Source organism: Strongylocentrotus purpuratus, unplaced genomic scaffold, assembly GCF_000002235.5.
Source record: "Strongylocentrotus purpuratus isolate Spur 01 unplaced genomic scaffold, Spur_5.0 spur5_scaffold_6, whole genome shotgun sequence".
NCBI lineage: Eukaryota > Metazoa > Echinodermata > Echinoidea > Camarodonta > Strongylocentrotidae > Strongylocentrotus > Strongylocentrotus purpuratus.
Genome location: NW_022145612.1, coordinates 58,832,767 through 58,857,445, shown reverse-complemented (window position 1 = coordinate 58,857,445; position 24,679 = coordinate 58,832,767). Strand labels below are relative to the sequence as shown.

Here is a 24,679-nt window from a genome sequence, read left to right as displayed (position 1 = left end):
TGTCCGAATATGAATTTGTTATATTTTTTCTCGTATATTTTGGTGATAAATAATTTTCACAAAATACGTATTATCCTAAAATTTTTGCTCGCTCGCTTCGCTCAGTAGCCGAATTGTGAAACCAGAAAATTACTTTTTCGGGCAAGAGGCTTCAACCCCCCCCCCCCCCCCGATGAAAATGTCAAAAAAATACCGGTATGGATCTTCTAAAATGACCTTGTCAGTATTGGTATGTTGAGTTGAAAAACGGTCAGCGTAATTTTCAAATTTCCGGCCCCCCCCCCCCCCCCCCCCCCCCCTATTGGAAAATCCTGGATCCGCGCCTGCGTTTCCTCTACATATGATTTTGGAGAGAGAACATCATGGTCACTCTGTGTGTTTAGGGCAGTTTCAAATGACTCGCGCCATCGTATTCCCCAGTCCCAGAGAAACCCGAAGTCTTCGTTTTATGAGCAACACAATTAACCAAAGTTAATGTGATAAGTAGGTGGATGTTATTAATAGGAGTGCAAATTGCAGTGAGAAGTTGTTCAATTTGGTCTAACCTTAGTTAAAAAGCCGTTAACCAAGTTGAATGATAGGCTACGGTGGGGCTACGGTAAACAACTATAGAGGAGCATAAATGATAACACCTCGTAATTATCAGTCACTGTCTGGAACATGCTCCTCTGTGTAGTCAAGGATAGGCGTCCATTTCACCAGCCTGTCCTGTGCACCATGCCCAGCGCAGACGGGTTTGAAATTCCCGCCACTCCAGAAATGAAGCTGACGGACCGCCGCGCTGACAATACGTGTATTATAGCTATACGCTTATGCAGAGAGACAGAAAACATGCGTGCATCCCGCCCGAGTTGTAATAATTATGTTCTCGCTTTAAATACCCACATACTTTGAAAATGAGGGCTATTACTTTTAAATTACCTTAAATTTACTTACAATCATGAACCTGATATTAGTTAGGTGTATTCTGAGCTAACGTATGTTGTGTACCAATGTATGTATTATGTCCATCATTAAAGTATTGTTGTTCGTGTCTGATGATATCCGACCTTGTGGATTTGTATCAATAGACTTGAATTTAAATTTGAATTAGAATTTGAACTAACGGAGGGGAGGGAAGGAGGAAGGGGATACTCAGAATTGGTTTTGACGAGCGGCTGAAGCTTCCAAACTCATAACGCATTTTAGGGATCATTTTCCTAATTGGCAGAAATTAGGACTTTGAAGAAAAAGAAAAGGAATTCAATTATTTTTGTATCTGGTATCTAGCAAGAATATAGACCTATACGTCATGCGGAGAGGTATATCGTTCCGGAGAGAACAGTAACCCATGTTTAATACCAAGATCTAAAATGGCGCAATTTTCATGGATTTTCAAACAAAAATTCATACCCCGTGTTTATAGCAGCATATCCAATCCCCGTATACCGCATTAGGCGGTATAGTTTGGTATCATTTACAGGGCTTCTTCTGGACAATGATAAAGATCACTGGACAATGCTAAAGATAAAACTTGTTATACTTTTTGTTATGAATTCAAATAAATAAAACACTTTCTATGCGGATCAGGACAATTACCCCCTGGGCAATTACCCTCCGGAAAACTACCACCGAAGGACAATTACCCCCTGGGAAGTTACCTCCCGGAGAATAACCACCCCGAGGACAATTACAACCAGAAGACGATTACCCCCCGGAAAATCAGCCATGGAAAACTACCCCCGACGACAATTACCCCCTGAGGACAACTACCCCCAGAGGACAATTACCCCCCCCCGAGGACAACTGCCCCCGCGGAAATATACCCCCCCCCCCGAGAAAAATTACCCCCCGAGGACAACTACCCCCAATGACCGACCCAATCGGTAACAATGTGACGTTTAATGCGAGCTTCTTTCCAAATTGCTATTTATAGAAAATTTCATAAAATTTCATTTTCTTCGTTAGTTATGAAGTTTATTTCAGTCTTTTCAAATTATTCAATTCGATGTGGGGGGGGGGGGGGTTGCCCAAGTAGTCTTGCTACCGAGTAAAGAACAGAAATTACATTTCTTAGAAATTTAACAATACATTGCGCGCAGATGAGTACGCGTTACAGCCTCTCTCACCAACAATGGCACAACAAAGAAATAAAGATTTCATGTATGCATCCTCTGTAACTTTTTTACTAATCAGCTGATCGTGTATCAATTTTGTCTTTCTATGTATAATGGGCTCTCATCCATGATCCTAAATTAAGGTTTTCTTCACGTTATTTTTATATTCCTGTTGTCATGCTAAAGTATAATATGTTTTCTTGTATGTTAAATTATTTTGAAATAGAAAATGCCTTCAAGTTATATGTACTGTGCTATGTCAAAAGAAAATAAATATCCGCTCTCTGGTAATTCATCTCATTTGATTTTGTAACTCAAGCGCGTCGTTTTTCAACCGGGGTGCCGCAAGAGAATGTTAGTTACATTTGGAAAACGTTGATTTTGTAAAAAAATAGAAATGAGAAAAATAAAAATTCAAAAATAAAATAAAGGGTCTTCCTTCCTCGCTGACAGTATTTTGACTGCAAGGCGCCCGAATATGTGTTATATCTTTTATTTCGAGATTACATTGTTACCACAATCATTACGTTTAGAAACATGATAAATAAGGGCAACGAGAGGCCCGAATATCCTCATATTCGTGTATCAAGGTCATAACCGAATACATCACTTTTTATTCATGTACATTCGGCGGCAAGGTGCCCGCATACAATACTTTAAATTGTTTCTAGTGTATTGATTACAAACTAATTTTTTACCAGTTGGAAAACGTCTTTCCCTTTTTTATTCTTAAATGTGCCCATATGTGTTTACATAGCACTTGACGAGTGCCAGAGTCATGCAAAATAAATAGTCTGCGAAGACTTTGGAATTTGGGAGAGACTTTCTTAAGAGGGTACCGTGACTAACAAAAAGTTGAAATAACGCTGCTCCAGAGAAATGTATTTCTATGCATTTTGAGTAGAGCTGGACAATTACCTAAAACTTACATTCTTCGTGGAAATCAGCTACCGCAGTAGCGTTGCATAAATTGTAATTAAAAGCGAAATGTGTAGTAATGAGGAACTGACAGGCTATGGTTTTTGAACGAATATGGGTTCATGCAGGGGATCTTATGGGCTCGTAGCCATCTCTCAATGTGTCAGATCCTCTTTTGCTACTGAATCCTGATTGTCCACGGGTGGTAATTGTCCTTGGGGTAGATGTCCTCGGGGGTTAATTGTCCTGGGGGGGGTAATTGTCCTCGGGGTTAATTGTCCTCGGGGGGGGGGGTAATTCTCTGGGGGTAATTGTCCATGGGAATAGTTGTCCTCGGGGGTAATTCTGCGGGGGGTAATTGTCCTTCAGGGGTAGTTTTCCGGGGGTGATTGCCCAGGGGGTAATTGTCCTAGAACCCTTTCTATGAAGTAGTTGCTGTTGATATGCCAAGTATGTTTGAGGTCAGTTTCGAGTTTTTAAAGTTATCTAATGATAATAATCAGCAAAAAGCAACATAAAAGGAAGAGAGCTTGATAGAAAGTGAGGGTAGGCCTATATAATTATATAGAGGGACGAAAAGAGAGGAGAGACAGAGAGAGGGGGAAGAGACAGAGAGAGAGAAAGGGAGAGAGAGAGAAAGAGAGAGTGAGAAAGATAATAGAGAGAAAGAAAAAAAGAGATAGAGAGATATAGAGTGAGAGAAAGAGAGAGAGAGAGAGAGCAAAAGAAAGAGAGACGGTGAGAGAGAAGATATATAGAGAGAGAAAGAGAGAGAGGGAAGAGGTAGAGAAGGAGAGAGAGAGAGGGGAGAGGAAGAGGGAGAGAGAGGGAGATATAGAGAAACAAAAATTGAGCAATGGGGAGAGGGAATAGCCCTATTAATTATAGATATCAATATTTTATCTTAAATCTTGAATATGTTGTATAACATGATATGTCATGGTTGGTTATAACAGTTTTGCAGCCTGGAAATATAATACTTGAGAAATAAAGACAAGAATTAATCAAGGGAAAATGATTTTTATTCCAACGGAAATCCTGCAAATGTCCTTAAAATCTGCATAATAATAGCATAAGTCAAAATTAGTTTACGGTATAATGCATGAAATGACGAAGTTACATCAGCTAAAATATTACGTAAAAGTATTTCAGCAGACAAATGTTAACATCATGATATCAAAATTCAGGAAATACGCATACACAATACATTACAGCATACTACTAAAAAGTATACCGAAAGGCACAAACTAAGAATAAAAATATGCTCTAAATATAAATTTAGATTCTAGAAATATATAAAATGACACAAATATCTTATAGAAAAATAATTTTACAAATTTTTACATGTACTATGAAAAACCTCTATAATAGATACCAGAATTTTAAATGTATAAAAGTTTAATTTCATTTGAGTATATCTTTTTAGTTTGAAAACATTATGTCTTGTTTTCTATAAAGTTAGATAAATGCAATCAAATTATATATCAATATAACACGAACAAAGGAACGAGGAAATCAATTTGGGAATATATGGAATTTATGGTTAAAATATTAAAACTACGTGATAGATAGTGATGTCACAAACTCATAACAGAGTTGCCTCTTTGTCTCGATCAGATAATCGTTTTCATACATTCTTCTGTCACTGGAAAATTCATAACATTCGTAATAGTTGTCACTTGTCAGATTTTCTTCAGACGGAATTCTCCTTTAGCATTTTGTAAAAGAATGTGAATTCGAATTGGGTAATTTTGGAACATAGAAGAACATTCAAATACTAAAATCCATTGAAGACTCCTTAGCAGTGCCTTTCCCAAATTTGAAAACTCTAGTCAGAAATTTTGCGGTGCATTGGCTGGGTGAACCCGGCATACCACACCCGGAAAGTATAACCTTATACAATAGATGCAAATCACGCAAGGTTTCCCTTAAAGGGACATGGTAACATTGTTCAGATGAGAGAAAATGCTGCTAAGGTAGAGACTTCTATGAAAGATGTAAAATTAAAGATAATCTCTGAGTGAAAACAGACCATTATTAATGATAAAAATTGAGGAAAACTGATCTGAACGATTCCTTAATTCTTCAGAGATAGCTTATTAAGTAAAAATGCTAAAACACGGTAATTAAGTTTGACAATTTTATAAACTAACCTGTAACCAGCAAACAACCCCTGATGTATACTTAAGTAAAAGTTTAGTTTATTTCCACATGTGGTTCATAAAGAACAAATCAACTTGCGTTTTCTTCTTGGTATCAAGCGCTAAAGCAGAATATATTTTTCATTCATCTTGTTTGTAATTTGTAAACAAAGCTATTTTTTGTTTGATTTTATTATTCATTATTCATTATTATTCAGTTAATATAAAATTCCAAACGTTGATGCAACTAAATACATGAAAATGATGGCGGTTTCAGGCAAGATTCATGTTTGTTATAGGGATAGTTGAGTTCTGTTTTCAGACCGCAAATGCCTTCAAAGTGCATGGTTATTGCTCTTATTCTTATCTATGACATTTATAGATGCCTTTTGGAACCTAACATTGCTATGAAGGTAATTTTAAACCCCAAAATGTGTGAAATTTAGCCAATACGATCATTCCAATTCAGCTCCACTTTCAAAAAAACATAGTGACCGTTAATGAATTATTTAATTAAAAATAACAATACATGAGCCGGCTAATTGTGGGTAATATATAAGCAACACGAAAATGCCAACAAAAAAGCCAACATCGGCATTGGCTGAATTACGACGTAAAAGGCGTTATTTCGTGTTTTCAACGGTTTTTTTCAAATTTTTCGAAATATCTAATATTTGTGGTGGTACACAAGTATTATAAATCGTTTTATTTTAGCCGTCTCTGAACCGATTTTGATTAAACAAAGATGATTTTGTCATTTAAATATTATGTTCTTTCAAATTTGACACTCGGTTTTTCATTATCTCACCAAAAATATATTTTGTGTAGCGCCCTCTGCAACAGAACTCAACTATCCCTTTAACGTTCATGTAAGCCTTTAGATTCTTTTGAATCTTATGGCTGAATAATAGGCCTGACAAAAATATAGGAATAAATATTGCTTACGTTTTTTAACTGTACATTATGTTTCGCTCTCGATATGAGACATTGTATAATTAATTCATATTATTCACTAATAATATAATTATGGAATTTAAAAAGATCATATAAGGGTACTACTATCAATGCCATTTTTATTCTTATGTTTTTCACTGGCCAGCTGGTCTAGCAAGCTATTCATGCTAAATTTATTCATATCCTGGAAGTCACTATGTAGTATTTGTGCTGACTGTCGCTCCACTTGACAGTTGAATACCCTGACTGCTCGACGTCGCCAAGGACGTCCGACCATCCTGCGACCCAGTCTTCTTGTACTTAGCCTTGACGAAATCGTCGCTGCGACGCTGACCGGGCTTGACCTCAGCGAAGTGGCAGTGCATCCATCGCACCCACTGCTCACGGACCTCCTTCTGCCGGACGCAGAACATGAGGAAGACAAAGAACCCCTGGAGGGAGTTTAACACGAGGAAGAGGATGTTGAAGACAAGTCGGGCACCACCGATGGCGAGGAAACCGAACAACCATGTCAGACCGAGCAAGACAGAGATGGCGACGGCGTTCTGGACCCGTCGCCACATCTCACCGCGGCTGGCTTGGTTGGTCTTGTGGGCAGCGACGGACTTGCGGCATGACAAGCGTTGCATGACGATACCAAAGATGATGAAGTTGGCGGCAAGTAAGAGAGCGACGATGAGTAAGACGCCGTAATACAGGGCTGGACCCGGTTTCACAAAGCAGCTGTTTAGCGAAGAGAGAAAAACACACCGTATTTAAGTTTTAGAACAGAGAGACCATCTTACCACGGTACTATTCTCTTCTACAAAATGACTCGACGACTTATCAGATTGATAATAATATACATATAATGATAGTGATAGTGATAACTCAACAAGAAGCAGATAAATCACAATTCATCATTAAATTGAAATAAATACGTGGGCCTACACAGTTTCCATGAAAAGACGCAAAATAACGACCTTGTCAATATGGGTTTTCAACAACAACAAAACTCATCAACAATTTTATATACAATGCATGACTACTCGAGCCGACACAGTTTCCATGAATAATGCAAAATGGCGACCTTGGATACCCTTAATATGGGGTTTCAAAAATATGATTTTGCCTTTAGAACAGAATTACGATTTATGAGAAAATTTAAAGATTTAACTTACTAGGTCCCGTCTCCCAAGTAGAGGGAGCTATCGACTGCTACTGTTACGATACACACGAGAAGAGGTAAACCTGTAAAGCAATATAATGTCAGAAAGACTTAAAAATAAGCTTGACACAAATATAACCGGTGACTTGTGTAAACAAATTAATATACATGCAGATGAAAGGATCCAATTTCCCGACTTCCCGCTGTCTGAATGTTGATTTCAGGCGCGGATCTACGGGGGAGGGGGGGGGGGGGTTTAGGGGGTTCAAACCCCCCCCCCCCCCTTGGGCGGCCCAAAAAAAAAGAAGAAAAAAAGAAAAAAAGAAAGAAAAAAAAAAAAAAAAAAGAAAGAAAAAAGAACGCACGCTGGAGAGAAACCCTTTCAAGTGCAAATATTGTGAGAAGATATTCAACTCATCTGGTAACTTAACCAAACACATGATAAAAAGGCTGGATATAACTGTGTATTAAGCTGTTACTCGATTTAAAAAGACGTTATCATGCACTGCTTTTTATGGTCTCCATTGTGTTAATAGATGCCAGGAAAACATCACTTACGGGGTTCAAATAAACACCCCAAAAAAAATCGGCTCGCCGCTACGCGGCTCGTGGACGATGCTCTGCATCGTCATTATTTTGGTCAAACCCCCCCCCCTTAGCAAAAAGCTAGATCCGCCCCTGGATTTCTTTTAAGATTTCTAAATTTTGCAAGCGCGTAAAAAATTGACACTTGTGAAGTTTTTACAGTGGCAAACTTTTTTTCTTCGTCAAATAGCTTAACACGCTTCCCATATGAATGAGGCGGCGTTTGCCGGAGGTGATACAATTTCAGAATTATCGCGGTTTTTTTTTCTTCAAAATTATCGGGAGGTGAGATGCAGCCCCATCAGCCCCTGTTCATTAAGCACACTATATCATTTAACATTCATCATACTTTTATACGTAATAGGTTGTGATGGTCCAATGTAAACCTCACCAAATCATAATAAATCATAGGACTTATGACTTACAATGGAACGTAAGACTATTCCTAACTTCAGCCCCAAAACAAACATTTACCGTAACCTAAAACCCTACTCTCTCCATAAAAAAGAGTGAATTTTCACTCTATTTTCACTCTCTTGCGAGTGACGACACGTCAGGGATCACTTGTTTAGGAGTGAATATCGATTGATTTTCGAGTGCTCTCTAAGAAAAGAGTGAATGTTAACTCTATTTTCACTACATTTTCACTCTCCAGAGGAGTGACGTCAGTGATCACTCGATTTTTTTTTTAGAGAGATATTGCAACTCTAACTTTAACCCGACATCCCTAATCTAATAAGGGAGGGATCATTTTCGCTGGGGCAGTGACCACTAAGATACATTTCCTTTAGAATTTGATAATGATAATGATAATTTTGTTTACACAGGGAAGTTTCATCAGTGTCGATGCTGTTCTTCTTGAGGGTCGTGTAATTATTAACTTGTTATCCCCCATCATTTGCCAGGTACTCATTTACACCTGACTGGAGAGTGGCAAGTATGAGTTAGTGAATTGCCACAGGACAATAATACTGAGATAGGATTCGAACTCTAACCCTTCGATTGCGAGTCAAGTAAATGACCCTCTATACTACGACACCTCCACATTACTCACCATAAGCAAAAATCGCGGCCTTGACCATAAAATGAGACACTGTGGCGTCTAAGACCTTGACAAAGAGGAGGTACATATTGATAGCTTCCACCAACATCCACGACATCGACGACAGCAGAAAGAAATGGATGAGAAAACCGACCACCACGCAACCCGCGGTCGGGTAACGGCGGTCGATACCGATGACGAACACGAGATAGAGCCCGAGGAGCGCGAAGCAAAGGTTGATCAGGATCCGCTGAGGTTGCTTCGAGCGTAGTTTTCTGTTTATATTGAAATGGGGTGATTAAATTCGATTATCAAATTTGATTATCAATATTCGTTTACAGTTTGTAGAATTATGCCATGTAAAGCTTAGGGGATTGGGAACAATCCCACTGGATGTTAAACATATATTTATGGGAGCTGCTCTAGAATTCTGTCCAGTTTCGAAAAGTTTCACAAGCGAAATATTATGATTATCAAGCAAAAGAGGGCTGTCTGATTTCCTCCAATTAACGTAGATCCTCCAATCCATCAATTTTATTTCTTGCATACTGATGAAATGGTATAATGCGTTTTCAAAAGTGGTTTTGACCTACAAATGTAACAATTGTAGTCGCAAAATATTTACAACTTAAAAATTGTATATGATATTTAGGGCCAGACTCGACTAGCACAAGTTCTTCTTTCTGTCACCACTATCAACTATTACTTCTTTTTTTTTCTCCATTAATTAAAAAGAAATCTTGTACTATTGTCAATTCCTGCCGAATTGTGTTTGTAGAATTACCATCATTTTTGCTTACGATCAGGCGCGTACGCAGGATTTTTTCAAGGGGGGGGTTTTAACATTCATAAATCGGGCCGAAAATTTCGCAACGACTCAGCCGACCGCTGAATAAGCGGGGGGGGGGGGGGGGGGGGGGGGGGGGGGGGGGGGGTAAGAGGACACATTTTTTTTTTTTTTTGGTCCCCAAAAAATCGCAACGACTCACCCGACCGCTGAATAAGCGGGGGGGGGGGGGGGGGGGGTAAGAGGACTCATTTTTTTTTTTTTTGGTCCCCAAAAAATCGCAACGACTCACCCGACCGCTGAATAAGCGGGGGGGGGGGGGGGGGGGGGGGGGGGGGGGGGGGGGGGGGGGTAAGATTTTTTTTTTTTTTTTTGACCTCGAAATTTGAAAATTTGACATTTTGCTCCGTTGGGAGGGGGGTAAGGTCACCTGCTTTAGGTCATTCATGGGGATAATTTTTTTTTTTTTTTTTTTTTTTTTTTTAATAATAATAAAAAAAAAAAAAAAATAAAAAAAATACAAAGGGGGGGGTTTTAGGTTTTTTTAGGGGGGGTTTATACACATAAAAATACCAAAGGGGGGGGGTTTAACCCCCAAACCCCCCCCCCCCCCTGCGTACGCGCCTGCTTACGATAATAATGATATTAATGAAAATCAATTATTTTATCACTTTATTTTATCAATTATAATCACTTATTCCACAAAAGTATCATCATTTCCTGAGCAATAGTAGGCCTATCTTTTGTCATAGCTATATTCATTCCTATCCATTTACATGACGACAGATTGGTTAAATACTCTTTGAAACTTTATATTTGATATAAATAATGCTCTGATTTAAATATTATTGTTCAAAAAACCGCTTCGAACCCCATTTTAAACTGTTCTCAAGATCTCCAATTAATCAAAGATTACACAAACATGTAACATATTGACGTTTGATTATTGAGGGGATATTAGGAAAGATGACTTACTTCATGCTCAGATAGGTAACAAGTGTAATCAGGAGGCATATGATGGAGATGATACAGCCGATCATACCCAACACATCTAAAGCGTAGAGGCCCACATCTCCAGATACATCCTACAAAATAACGAAGGAAGCAGAAGAGGGAGAGAGGGGAGGGTGAGAGAAGAGAGAGAGGGAGAGGGTGGGAGACGGGAGAGAGAGAGGGTTGCAGAAGGGAGTGGGAGAGGTAGGGAGAGAGGTGAGAAGAGGGAGGGAGGTAGGGAGAGAGGGAGAGAGAGAAAGCGGGGGTCGGAGAGAAAAAGTTAATCACTTAAAATGATCCATTTAAAATTGAATATTTTACATCGATCACATCTACCCCGTTTTATCAAAAATCGGTTCAGAGACGGCTAAAATATCCATAAATATAACCATTTTTAATATTTTTTGTGGTGCCCCACAAATATTCGATGATTTTTAACCAGCCGTTGAAAAAAACGAAATAGCGCCTTATACGTTTTATTCCAGCCGATGCTAATGTTGGCATTTTGTTGGCTTTCTTGTGTTGGTTTTAATACCCACAGCCAGCCGTCCCGTGTATTGTTATTATTAATTACTTAATTAATTAACAGTCACCGTATTTTTTTTAAAGTGGAGCTGAATTGTATAATTTTTTGCGTCTAAAATTACCTCCATAGCAATTTTAGGTCCTAAAAAAGCACTAGAAATGTCATAAATAGGAATAAGAGCAATAACCATTCACTATGGAGGCACTTGTGGTCTTAGCAAGAACTCAACTGTCCCTTTAAGATCGAATATCACTCTCTGGTGGAGATAATGTTCGATTATTTACCGCTGTAATGGCCTTCAAATCTGCACCTTCCAAATCCACATATGGAAGAGAAATACAACAGTAAAAGGGGTAGTAATAACCGCGATATTTCACTGTATACAATACGATAGCTTTTTAAATACCGAGAAATATCCACAGTGACACTTTTAGGAAGATAGCTAACTATTTTTCTAAATATTTTCCATGTGTCCTATATGTGTTTTTTGTTTAATGAAACTAAATGACATGAAAAGAAATAATAATGTACCAGTAAAACGGCAAAGCTTGTCAGGTGATCACAAAGACATCGTATCCTATTGATGTCGGGGTTGTCTTCTCGTCGACATCCTTTTGACGACCATCGGCCTCCTTGATCAATCTTATCCCAGAACACACACGTCCTGTTATCCACCGCCTCACTGTCTCGAGTCACCTGTATGGAGCAGGACGAAGCAGACATACAATACAGAGGCGGATCAAGATTATTTTTGTTAAGGGGTTGAAAAATATACAGTAATTTTTAGGAGATAAGTTTTGTTATTGGGTTTCTCTATGGTTCCCTAAAACCAACATCATGCAACATGCCGTCATTGATTAGTTTGCATTTATTTTAGGTTGACGATGGGCACATGTATCAACAAGTACGCCCCGTGTGCAACTTGCATTAGCGTAATATCGTAGCCCTTTGCGTTTTTATATTTGAAAGGGAAATTGGAGATTGTATTTCATATTGGATCTCATAAAATTCAACTATACAAATGACGTGTTGACTGTGCAAAGAATAAATAATTTCAGACTGATTAAAGTTCGCAGTCTTGACGCTGTTCTTTTTAATAAATCAAACGAACTCACATTCAGTTCAAGGAAGGCTGTCTCCACTTCACCACCCTGCGGCAAACCTTGAATGACCGCACCCTCCACGGTCGCTGATATGACCCGGGTGCCGACCGTTAGTCGACGACCACCGCCGAGATCGTATTCTTGGTCTGGACTTAAGAAGAGCTTACTGGTCTGGAATATGAAGAAAGTCACTGGAACAGTTCCATTTTCTGTATGGTAGAGAAGATTGGAGAAGAATTGATTTTAAGGGATTGTCAAGAAGTGGTGTTCGGGCGATTCTAACTGGTGAATTTTTATATTGATCAAATGGTGACACGTTTTTTCTATTATCTCAGATATCAAAATTACTGACCAATCTAACGTTTTGGGGGTCAAATATACAGTTCTCTTATTCTCACCATAGTACGATGTATGTTGATGTTGTTATTGTTACTGATGTTCTGACATTATCACTCTTACTTATCAAAATACAAGTTAACACTACAGGAACGTGTGTTGCTAGATGTATCCGCTCTTTTAATACTGCTCGCTTACAACCTAAGCCTTATATTTCTAAATGATTACAAATAGATTCATTAATGTTCATTGGATCGAACTGAAGGAAACAGAATTTAAAGTCCACGACTGTAGTTCACACTATAGTTTGGATACAGTTTAATTACGCAACTGTATTTAATGTCTGGGTTTTAACTTGTAGTGTTTCGCACCTAATAAATATGGAGGCAACAGTTCAAGAATATCTGGTGGCAAAACAATGGATGCATCGATTGTTGTCTTCGGAATGTTATCCGGATTGAAGTACACCATCGTTTTATTTTCATTCAGCTCGTTGAGCACGTCACTTTTCTCTTCACTGTCCGGCGATGACAGGGTAGCGAACCCTAAACCTTCCATCAGACTGGCCTTCGGAAGCTGGAGGGCCACCACAGCTACGCTCCTTCCGATGATGGTGAGGTTGTTGCCGTCGCCCTGGGTCTGGAAGATGGTGATCTGTTGCTCCAAGAAGTCGAGAATCCTCGTCGGAGCTTCGAAGTCGACGGCGTTAACGAACTCCTCTTCGGGAGAACTGAGAGCGTTGTCGACGATCCGGAGGGTATTGTTGGTGACCTGGTAGAAAACAATTGATTAATTAATTTTTCCTATATAACCCGAAATGTATGAATATAAATACATCATCAAAGGGCACTAGCGCTGGTTGGAAACCTCACAGTATTAATCATATTAAAGTGATTTGGACAGCCATTGATATACTACTTTTTAATTGGGGGTGGGATGTGTCGCAAAACATGGTATAAAGATTAATTGGTAGACAAAGTCGGTCGTAAGAATGGTTTTCGCGATCATAAAGAGGCAGTTGCCGAGAAGCTAACTCCAGTTTGCCACTTTGCAAGTACATCTCTGAGGGAGCTCAGAAGTATAGATATTAAAACCGTTCATTTGTTAATGTGTCATGATCAAAATAATTCATAATAATCATGAGAATAATTTCGTAAAGATGGTGTTCCCACGACAATTGATTGACAGTTAATAATCGAATTCCTAATTTCGACCATGGATCAAATACAAAACCTAACTTACCCTTATCCTATAACCATTAACATAATCTCATTCTTATCGTAACCTATGCAAGCCCTAAAAACCAACATATTTGATGTGGCCAAAAATTGATATGTCGGATCATGGAAAAATCTGTGTTATTACCTCTGTCGATGAGTTCCCGACGTTGACAATTTTCTCCAGAGCATCGGAGATGGCTCGGAGACCTTCCGCGTTGATATCGGCGACATTTGCGGTCGCTTCAGCAACGTCGTAAGAATATTCGGTCACATTCTCTGGCGTCACAACTGCCTGTAATTAGATAGAAGCATTATAACTCAGAAACTGATTCATATCTTGCAAGAGGGCATAATTCCGAAATATAATGTTGGGAGATATTTTTGTTGTGTACTTAAGGTATGCCACTAGTTGGGCAGGGGCAAGGGGGCAAGAGCAACGAATTGTGCACCCCCCCCCCCCCCCCTTCATTCGCCACTGTTTACCATTTTTTTTCAATTACATAGAATACTTCGAGTACGTGTGCCACATAAATAAGTTCATTTTTGATGAAAAACGATGAAAATCATAATCATTTGCTGGGGCTTTGATGATGCCAAAATGCTATGACATGAGCAGCTCGATATTGGGACTGAAGGCATACTACACTGCATCATTTTTAAGCCCAATAATCGCGCTACAAACGTATGTAAATCTGAATATGACAGAAAATAATCTATACAAATATGATAAGAAATTTCATACGACTTTTTTTACTAGAATTTTAGCGTTGACCCCATGGTGTATAGCTATTTAAGAATAAAGAGATGATACTCGTTTTCTCTTTATCTTTGTCGCCCATTCGCTCTCTCACTCAACTCCACCCCTCTCTCTTTCTCTCGCTTTCTCTTCTTCTTCCTCTTCTTCTTCTTCTTCTTCTTCTTCTTCTTCTTCTCTTCTTCTTCTTCTTCTTCTTCTTCTTCTTCTTCTTCTTCTTCTTCTTCTTCTTTTCTTTTTCTCCTCTCCTCCTCCTCCTCCTCCTCCTTATACTTTATTTTCTTCCTCTTATGCTTCATTTAACACTACTACTACTAAATCACCCTGCATCTCAGTAGTAAATATCTGGCTATATGCAAATCATACAATGAGAGCGTTACATCTTAAGAAAATGAAATACTTAATATCTTACCCTAGCAATGTTGTCTAAAACCTCATTAGTATCTTCTCCCACAAAGCAATCTAGGAACACGGGATCGTCCCAGACAGCTGCCGACAAGAGATCCCCACGACATGTCCGTCTAGCTCTGGGTAGGGGGGCTACAATTAATAAATATTTGTGTGTATGACTTTAAGTGACTAAGTTACCTTATCGAATGAGAAAAGTGAGAGAAAGAAAAGGGAAAATCGAAAATAAAGGAACAGGAACAAAAAATTGTAAAGAATATGATATGCACAACCTATATTAAGACGAATCCGACCCACCCCCTACCAAGACACCACATCACTGTACGAATATTAGTCCTTTCAAAATTCTCAAAGGGCTGCAACCCCCTCCTTCGCCTTATATGCTCATGCCTTGAGGCTTTCTTCAAATTATATAGATTTAATTTTTAGAAATTTCATTAAATATCCCAAGATACTATTTATGATGTTATCAGGGATGTAGCTAGATGGGTACGGTGTCACATGAAAAAAGGGATGACAGGACTCCATTTCAGGCCCTCATCGATGGCCTTGTTACGTACTGTGTCGGCCATCCACCAAGTAAGGCCGATCGATGCCACCCCTCCCCCTCATTATACCAGTGCCCCCTCAATGGCTAACCCATACAGTCATCACTGATTGTCGACTTACTGTTGTTACTGTATTCACTACACCGTTCTTGGCTGTCAGCGGTCTGGTCCAGATGTGTAGCGGGAAAGTTCAGGGTTCCAAAGGTACCCGTGACTACCGATTCCAGGCAGGATGCTAAGCATTTCATTCAGAAAAAGAGAAAGGGTTCATTTACTTGGGACAAAATGATTTGATTTACTTGAGGTAAATTGATTGGATTTACTTGAGGTAAATTGATGAAACTGATTCGTTGGAATAACTCAAAAGAACATTCAGCAGCAGTTATTTTTGGAGTAAGCTGTGTCCCAACACTACTTCAATATTTCTTATTTCAACATTCTTTTCACCCGAGTCGTCATTTCGAAGGCAATTAGCCCATATACGCCGGAAATACAACATTCTGTTAATACTGCTAATTTTGCCTTCACTTTTTGTACAATGTTACTCTCACATCGTGCGTCAAACACAAGGCCGTGCCAGTTGCTGACGCAGTCCTACGTCAGATAAATTACGCCTCGTGTGCAACGGCCAAACACCTTACTATTTGGATGTGTCCAGTTTATTAATGAATATTAGTCTAATGATAAAGTTTGTGTCATTCATTTGCTCATTCTGATCCTCAATAAGGATACCGATTATTTTCCATCTATCAGTATGTTTACTATTTTATATTTTGAGAAGTAAAATATCAAATCAGCTTAGACTAGTTTGGTTCTTGTTATTCTATCTACTCTAATCAAAGCAATCTGACGACAATTTCTATTGAGTTTTAATCAGGAGTTCAACGTTTCTCTATTGGTGAGTTACGTTTATATGCTCTTGCATTTTAAACGTCTGCTGAGATCCATTAGGGCATTTATGTTTCACAAATTTGCATTGAGTTAATCCCCTCTTGAGAAACGCTTTAAACGATTTGAACTGCGTACATGCACTGCTCACGACGATGCTACCCGGTACGATGGATGAGCTACTGCTTTGACCGTCTCCAAAGGGCAGGGCAAGGGAAAACTCGAGGAGGGATGTAGTTGCGTTCACAATCGTATTCACGCTGTCGTTCCACATGCTGCTGTTGAAGTTGATGACGTAGTCGACGACCGTGCTGCCGTTGCGTGTGTTAACGATGGTGGGGAACTCGTTGCTCTCTATGTTATCGAGCAAGGACCTGGATATCAGACCGCCGTCGTCATTAAAAAAGGCCTCCTGTAACTGAAATGGAATGAGAAGTTTGATTTTAACATATTGTTACTATCATCATCTTCTACTTCTTCTTTCAATCATTCCTATTATTAGGTATAGCACACCAAAAATAAGTACAACAAACACATGTTATTTGATGATTGCAAATGATCAAGCTTTATGAAAGCTTCAAAAAAAAAAAAAAACAGAATTGAAATCGGTCAATGCAAAATTACCGAAAAACCTGCCAGAAATGGTCAAATTGGTAAAAAATGGCAAAATTCGACAAAGTTGACAACTTAATCATCACTTTCTTGGACACAAATAATAAATTAAATTATCAGACACTAGAATATCATCTTTGTGGTAAAAAATACAAAAATATTAATATATCTATTACCGTTTTGAAAACAGAAGCAAACAAAATAAGTCATTTTTGCCATTTTTGCGAATCTGCAGATATGAAAAAGTTGTGAAAATAAACTATATGAGTCCGTCTAATTAATATGCGCATATGTAATCAAAATCAAAACCGAACATGATACATCAATGAAACCTATGTATATCAGACAGGTATGGAATTTTTGAAGGAAAAAAAATTATGAATATGCAAATTAGGTCATTCAGCTTATTATATATATAGGAAAGTCAAACTGTTCATTTGTTGGCATTTTTTAAAACATATATTTATAGATCAATTTACACCAAATATTAACATTAAATTCCAAATATTTTTGGAATGCCAATAAAATATGGCGATGGAAATTACATGGATCACCGTTACAGCTATTTCATATGTTTCACAAATTATTCAGAAAAACCGAACAAATGATAAGAATTTGCAGACTTTCAGCTACATCACAGTATAGTTTTTTTTCAAAAATATGTCAGATTTGAGGATTTATGACGATTTTCCGAGAAACCATTCAATTCAACAGGCCATAACATTCCACAAGGACTGAATTTCAAAAAAAAAGAAAGTTTGGTGACCCCAGTACAGTTGTAGCTACCTTCAGTGTAAATAACAAATTGATTTAATCAGTGAAACATATGAGGATATTGCATTTTTGTAGGGGAGTTTTATACATTGAAGTGCATTTTCACCACGCAGAATAACAGTCAATGGGCGATCAGCGGGCCATGTCACACATGGCTGAAAAGACAATATTCTAATTAATAATTTAACGTATTTCCCACATGCCTATAACAATGAAACTACACAGAATTGTATGCTTGAAAGATATGTGAAATAAAAATTAAAAATATTGTTCAGTTTTTTTAAAATAAATTTACGAAAATTGCTATTTCTACCAACTGACTGCTGTGTGTGTGTGTGTGTGTGTGTGTGTGTGTGTGTGTATGTGTATGTGCATGGGGCAGACTGTGTGCACAGGCAGTGTGATCACCCTACTATTATTACTATTATTGTCACCGTCGTTATTACTATTATCATATTGATGTATGTCTTTACAGAATGTCTTCCAATCAAGATTCTCACTGTAATCGTAATTAACACAACTCAAAAGGAATATGTGAAATGTAAGTTTCTCATTGTTAATTGTCTTTACTCTCCAGAAAAGCGCTTGATCTTGAAGTATAATACCCGTTGCACGAGATTCGTATGCGTTATTACCTACGCTAATTAAGCCTGTGAACAGTGGTAAAGACAATTAGTCCATACGCCAGTAATTCAGAGAGCAGTGTATGTACTGCTCAAATAACACGTTTTGAATGACATCACTTTTAAATGGCTCGTCGCATGCAAACCGCACACCAGTTACTGAAGTTCGAGACGATTCATTTCAGTGGCGTATCTAAATTTGGGGGGCGGGGGCGGCTCCGGGTCAGTGGCAAAAAATTGATCTTGGCTCTATATTGTTTGCGTGAGAGGGTAAGAGCGCGTAATCTCTTCATTATTTGTAAATGATGATGTTGATTGACGTCATTGTGTGGTTTCATTAACTACAGCACACTTAATTCATACTTTTCGGCGAGCAAGCCAAGCGAGAAAATTGAATATTTGGTGTTTAAAGATGAGAAAATGCACTTACTGGGCCTCTGAACATGGGAGCAATCTCAGAAAACATTTCAGAGTTCTCAAAGTCAATATAGTCGATATCGAACGTCACTGAAAAGGCAATCGTTGCCACTCCTAAAACAGAGATAATGAGAAATTGAGAGAAATTAGGGCGAAACTGTGTGCGTGTGTGTTAAGCGAGAGGTAGAGAGGGAGAGAGTGTATCAGATAAACAAGCACAAGATGTAGAGGAGTTTGTTAGGCAGCCGGGGACTAGTGTGGGCCTTTGCATGAATATTTTGAATACTTAGCTTTAATTACATGTATTCCCGCAATATTCTTGCAACGATTTTTTTTTTTTTTTTTTTGCCAGGAGGTTCAGAACCCGCCTTAGTTTTTGTTTTAAAAAGGTCAAATTAAGTTACCATCTCATTTTTTACAAGTTTTATTTTGCTAGGGGGCCGGGCCCGTAGCCCAAGTGGCGGATTCAGGGGGGGGCGGGCCCCCCACCCCTTGAGAAAAAAAAACATGTAAAAACACGTGATTTTTACCTTTTTGGGGGGTGTAAATTTTTAAATTTGCGAGGACCAAAAAAAAAAAATGTGCTCACTACCCCCCCCCCCCCCCCCCCTACTGAGCGTCTTTTCGGCCGGCGCGATTTTCAAATTTTCGGTAGCAAAAAAAAAAGTTGGGCCCCCTCCCCTTAGAAATCTGGATCCGCATCTGCTTCTTACCCTCAACAGTCAGGAGAACAGGAACGGTTGTGACTGTCTCATCGCGGTAAGCCCCGCCACCATACCCCTCGCAGAGGTAATAACCCATGTCACCAGCGGTGAACGGTTGGAAGCGTAAAAACGGCGACGGGGATTCGTAGGGGGTTCTCAATCCACGACTGGACATGCGCAACCATTGGCGACGTACAGCGCCCTCTATTGGACAGGGAATATCGTAGTTTTTGAAAAACTGCAGAAGGGGAACGGACACTTCATTGGTGACCACAGGCTCTATCGAGAGAGATGAGGACAAAATGAGAAATTGTTAGAGATAAGTGAATTTCGGATTTTGATTACTTTAAGATGGATAAACAGTCATTTTAATAATAAATTTAAGAGCTGGGGGAATAGGAAGCATTACAAATTACGATCATTCGCCTGATCGAGATTCAGTCAACTTCGGATTATTTGACTAAGAAGTACTCTAATTTGAAGAACAACGATGAACTGACAATTGTATGCATTATAATTTGAAATCAATCAAAATACAAACTGAGGGCATTAGTCAAATCCAAAGAACATATTATTGTTTGCGCATTAAGCTTTTGCCAATCGGGCGTACAATTAGGACCTGTATTTGGCAAATAACGATTTCTTCAAAGGTTTGCGACAGGCGGTCCATTAATTATAACAATTTGAATTAATGTAGGTTTTAAATAATTGGAGACTCTACAGGATGTATATTTTGGGGAATGTATTTTGACTTACGGGCATCACCAATACGTAGGCATGCTTCGGAGGTGCGGAATGATAAAGAAGCATCTTCTGCACACCCCAACCCGACGAACTCTTCCTCCATGGCGGCCCATATATCCAGCTGATCGTAGCACGACGCATTGTCAGTAGGGTTCAATGGAGGCGACAGAGGACACTGGAGGTATGAGAGCGGTCCTTGCAATCCTTCGTTAAATGGAAGATTCAGAGGTGTGTTATCTATAGTGAGCAGGTTGATATAAAGAGGTGTGGACTGCGAAACGAAGACAGGCGGTGAGAATTCTACAGTGATGGCACCATTGTCGAGAGTGACGTTGCGATAATCTCTTTCGTACAGAATCTTGAAGAGGTCACGTCTTCTACGCGAGGGCACTGCTACTATTACCGGCTCGGTTGTGATCGTAATCCGGAACGTAATGACGGAAGGAACCTGGAGATTTGGGTTAGGCATGAACAACACCAGGGGCAAGAACTGCAAGATGCCGTCTTGAAGGACGTTGAGTGAAAAAAAAGACTGGAAAATATCCCCATCAACCGGTAATTGAAGAACGGATGGACATTCCGCCAGCTGGTTCTGCTGGAAGTCCACAATGGCATCAGCTAAACCAGGACATCGGTAATCTAGGATTCATGATAAAAGACAGAATGCATTCATAGAAAAGATCACAAGTTTGCACCAGCTGCCACGGAATAGCGCAGTTCAACATACGTGCATACTATTACTATATACTGCACACTGTATACTACTTAATACTATTCAAAGGTGGTCAGGCTGTATTAATAAATCTCATGTTTGATTTATTCGTATACGTATAATGGTTAAAATGGAACACTGTAAACATATTGGGTAACAATTTCTTTGACAATCACGCTTGATTCTTTTTCCTAGAAACTGAGTAAAAATTGCCCATGATTGGCCTGTAATTGCCTCAAAGTTGGTCTGACACCTATTTTGTTAAACAATGTTCGTGTAACATTTTTTACAATGTAAATGTATTTATCTAGTTTCTCTTTGATACAGTATAATATTGATTTTCTCCTTTTTTGTAATGTATATAAATTATGTCAGTGGTAGTATGTTTCATGTTTCAAGTTTTAAGTTATTTTCTACGGACCTCTGCTGTGTGCTGTTGAGTCGGACATAAAGTCTTGAATTAAGTAGCGTAGCATGGGTCCACGCATTGTGGGGCACTGGCATGATGGGGGAGGGGGTACCCGGTCTATCTCGGAAAATCAAAGATGAGAATAAACAAGGCTACTGAATGGGGGAGGATTCGGAAGGGTCCTTTAGTCTAATTTCCTTGTCGTTTTCCCATATTCATTGCTCTCTTTCTCGCCTTTGTCTTTATTTTTGTTTTCTGTCATCATGCGATGGGGGAGGGGGCACGTTCCCCTTACCCCTCCGTAGGTAAGTCACTGGGAAAACGTAATGTAACCATACCTAGTGCTGTTACTTGTACCGTTGAAGTGGCTGTACCAGCAAGGTTTTCAGCAGTACAGGTAAATCTGTCAGAACAGAAGGGAAACAATTGAGGAAGGTGAAGTTGCATATATGTAGGCTACTAACAAGCATTCACTCATTATTTGACGACAGTGGATTAACGATTATATACGGATGAATCCTATATTGTCATTACCATATGATCATATCTCATTTTGAATAAAAACCTTTATTTAGAGTCATGAACTACCAGGGAGATTTTAGAATTTATCATATTAACATGTCACAATACTAATCTACATTTGCCTCTCTCCACCCAGGTGAGGTAAATGGATGCCCGATAGGAAGAGACTCCTTGAATGCTTTAACGCCCTATCGTGACGGCTTGGCTAAAGCCAGGAATAATATTGATACTTCGTACTATACAGTATGGTGTATAGTAACTGGGCTATATGATTGCATTCGTACTGATGCTTCGTCCCATGGAGCTGCATAACTGGGCTATAATTCGTATACTGATACTTCGTACTATAGAGCTGCATGATGTATAGTAACTGGGCTATATGATTGCATTCATATTCATACTTCGTACTATAGAGTATGATGTATAGTAACTGGGCTATATGATTGCATTCAAACTCATACTTCGTACTATAGAGCTGTATGATGTATAGTAACTGGGCTATATGATTGCATTCAAACTCATACTTCGTACTATAGAGCTGTATGATGTATAGTTACGAGGCTATAGTTGCATTCAAACTGATACTTCGTACTATAGAGCTGTATGATGTATAGTACGGGCTATAGTTGCATTCAACTCATACTTCGTACTATAGAGTATGATGTATAGTAACTGGGCTATATGATTGCATTCATACTCATACTTCGTACTATAGAGCTGCATGATGTATAGTAACTGGGCTATATGATTGCATTCATACTCATACTTCGTAATATAGAGTTGTATGATGTATATTAACTGGGCTATATGATTGCATTCATACTCATACTTCGTACTATAGAGCTGTATGATGTATATTAACTGGGCTATATGATTGCATTCATACTCATACTTCGTACTATAGAGCTGTATGATGTATATTAACTGGGCTATATGATTGCATTCATACTCATACTTGGTACTGTAGAGCTGTATGATGTATAGTAACTGGGCTATATGATTGCATTCATCAGTTCTCATGATGTATCATCTTTATAAAATATATATGAAACACGATTGCAAAAAAAAAAAGAAATTAACTCGAAGGAATTTCAATACCCTACTGAATATATAATAGAAATCATGTTTGGATTAAGTATATTACGTTTCATTTCATTAGGTAAAAACAAGTTTAAGGACGGTTTGTTAATTTTCGAAAGTCTATGCGATTATGTTATGCATTCTGCTTACGTAATGTCGGTTCCGTTTGATAATGGGACTAGTTGACTGGCTGATGGTGATAGACCCACTTCAGCCGTCGACTCTGGATCTACGACCGGTAACAAGGAGACCACAGGTTGTGGTTTCCCTCTGGCATCGCAGGAGATGAAGATGTTCTCGCCTGGATAACCAGTTTGGTTTTCAGAGATGGAGCTATTTCTGGCGAAGCTATGCAGGGATTACAACAAAAAAACGCTTATAATGAATCATTTTCTGTTTTAGAAGAAACATGTCTTTTTAATTTTCGCCGCATTTCATCCAGCATCATCATATCGAGCCAGGTTAATTCGGCTTATGTGCAACAGCAATTTAAAATGGACAATTTTCAACAAATTTAACGATTACTTAACCAATGCTGGTAAATCCTTCAGAAAGAATCGCATTAATCACCAACATACATCAGGTTGGTAGTGTACTCTTTGACAACCAATCGTAGACTCAGCAAATTGCACATTATATCAGCACATTAAAATCAAGGTACGGAAAATCAATGTATTGCAAGACTATCATCTTTTCGAAGTAGGTTGATATAATTCTTATTTTAGTTTATAAGAAGTATTTGAATACGTACAAATGCATCTTCCATACAGAGATGACACAAATAGCCTCCTTTCGAGAGGCAGACACGGCGTAGCACCGTTCCTTCTCAGGTAGGGCCATGCTGCCATTAGGCATGGTATACCGGGGCATCCATCCAAATATCTAAGGAGAATAAAAAGAGGAGGTAACAGGATAGATTTGAGAAATGAGTCCCTTAATTGAGTATGACAATCGCTTCAAAACAGAGATAGGCCTGCTATCATATTTAATAATAATCCGTTTTTTTTATATAGCGCTCAAACAATACACCGATCCAACGATGTGCCTAAGCGCTTTACAGATATATTATTACCCCGGACATCGGATTCAGGCTTACCCGCACACAATGTGTGCACATTTTCCACTCCCTGGGGAGCATTCCAGCCAGTCGCCATTTTACAAGCGCACACTTGCTCGTCCAACCACATGAACGTTCGCATCCTACCGGGTACCCATTTAACACCTGGGTGGAGAGTAGCAAATGCAGGTAAATATCTTGCCAAAGGATATTAGTGCCGTGTCGGGATTTGAACCCTCGAACTTCGCATCTACAGTCAAACGCCTTAAACCACTCGACCACGACACTCCCACTCATATTTAAAATTTCATTCAAATAATCACTTAATAGTACAGATTCCCTGGTGCAGAAAACTTCTGGTGGCGTTCTTTTTGTTTTAATACAATGAACGAGTACGTTATAATGTCAGTGCAAAGCTGATCTTCTAAGTAGAACATAATTCCGAAGTGGATAAATTGCGGCCAAGGCTCACTGGAAATTGTTCAACCGAATAACAATTTCCTGGGCCTATTTGATGGTGTCCCCGCCGCCCTGTACATGTACATTTCCCTATACCTATATACATGTCATCAGAGTTTC

The 24,679-nt window shown here is 38.9% G+C and overlaps 1 protein-coding gene across 2 annotated transcripts in view; it reads right to left on the bottom strand.

The window, feature by feature from the left end:
• Positions 1-5,920: 5,920 nt before the first annotated feature.
• LOC592144 (adhesion G-protein coupled receptor G4) overlaps positions 5,921-24,679 on the bottom strand; it is a 37,624-nt gene continuing 18,865 nt past the window's right edge. The window contains exons 6-22 of one of the 2 annotated variants that reach the window (XM_791682.5): positions 23,795-23,925; positions 23,194-23,391; positions 21,780-21,844; positions 20,333-20,959; positions 19,586-19,855; positions 18,886-18,986; positions 16,585-16,864; positions 15,680-15,793; positions 15,015-15,142; positions 13,994-14,140; positions 13,000-13,399; positions 12,305-12,501; positions 11,721-11,885; positions 10,646-10,755; positions 8,896-9,158; positions 7,270-7,339; positions 5,921-6,832 (exon numbers count right to left, since the gene is read on the bottom strand). In XM_791682.5, the coding sequence (XP_796775.4) occupies positions 6,304-6,832; positions 7,270-7,339; positions 8,896-9,158; positions 10,646-10,755; positions 11,721-11,885; positions 12,305-12,501; positions 13,000-13,399; positions 13,994-14,140; positions 15,015-15,142; positions 15,680-15,793; positions 16,585-16,864; positions 18,886-18,986; positions 19,586-19,855; positions 20,333-20,959; positions 21,780-21,844; positions 23,194-23,391; positions 23,795-23,913 (3,783 nt within the window). In that variant the 5' untranslated portion in view covers positions 23,914-23,925 and the 3' untranslated portion in view covers positions 5,921-6,303. The remainder of the gene's footprint in view (positions 6,833-7,269; positions 7,340-8,895; positions 9,159-10,645; positions 10,756-11,720; positions 11,886-12,304; positions 12,502-12,999; positions 13,400-13,993; positions 14,141-15,014; positions 15,143-15,679; positions 15,794-16,584; positions 16,865-18,885; positions 18,987-19,585; positions 19,856-20,332; positions 20,960-21,779; positions 21,845-23,193; positions 23,392-23,794; positions 23,926-24,679) is intronic. The other variant, XM_030971973.1, reaches the window with a different exon arrangement.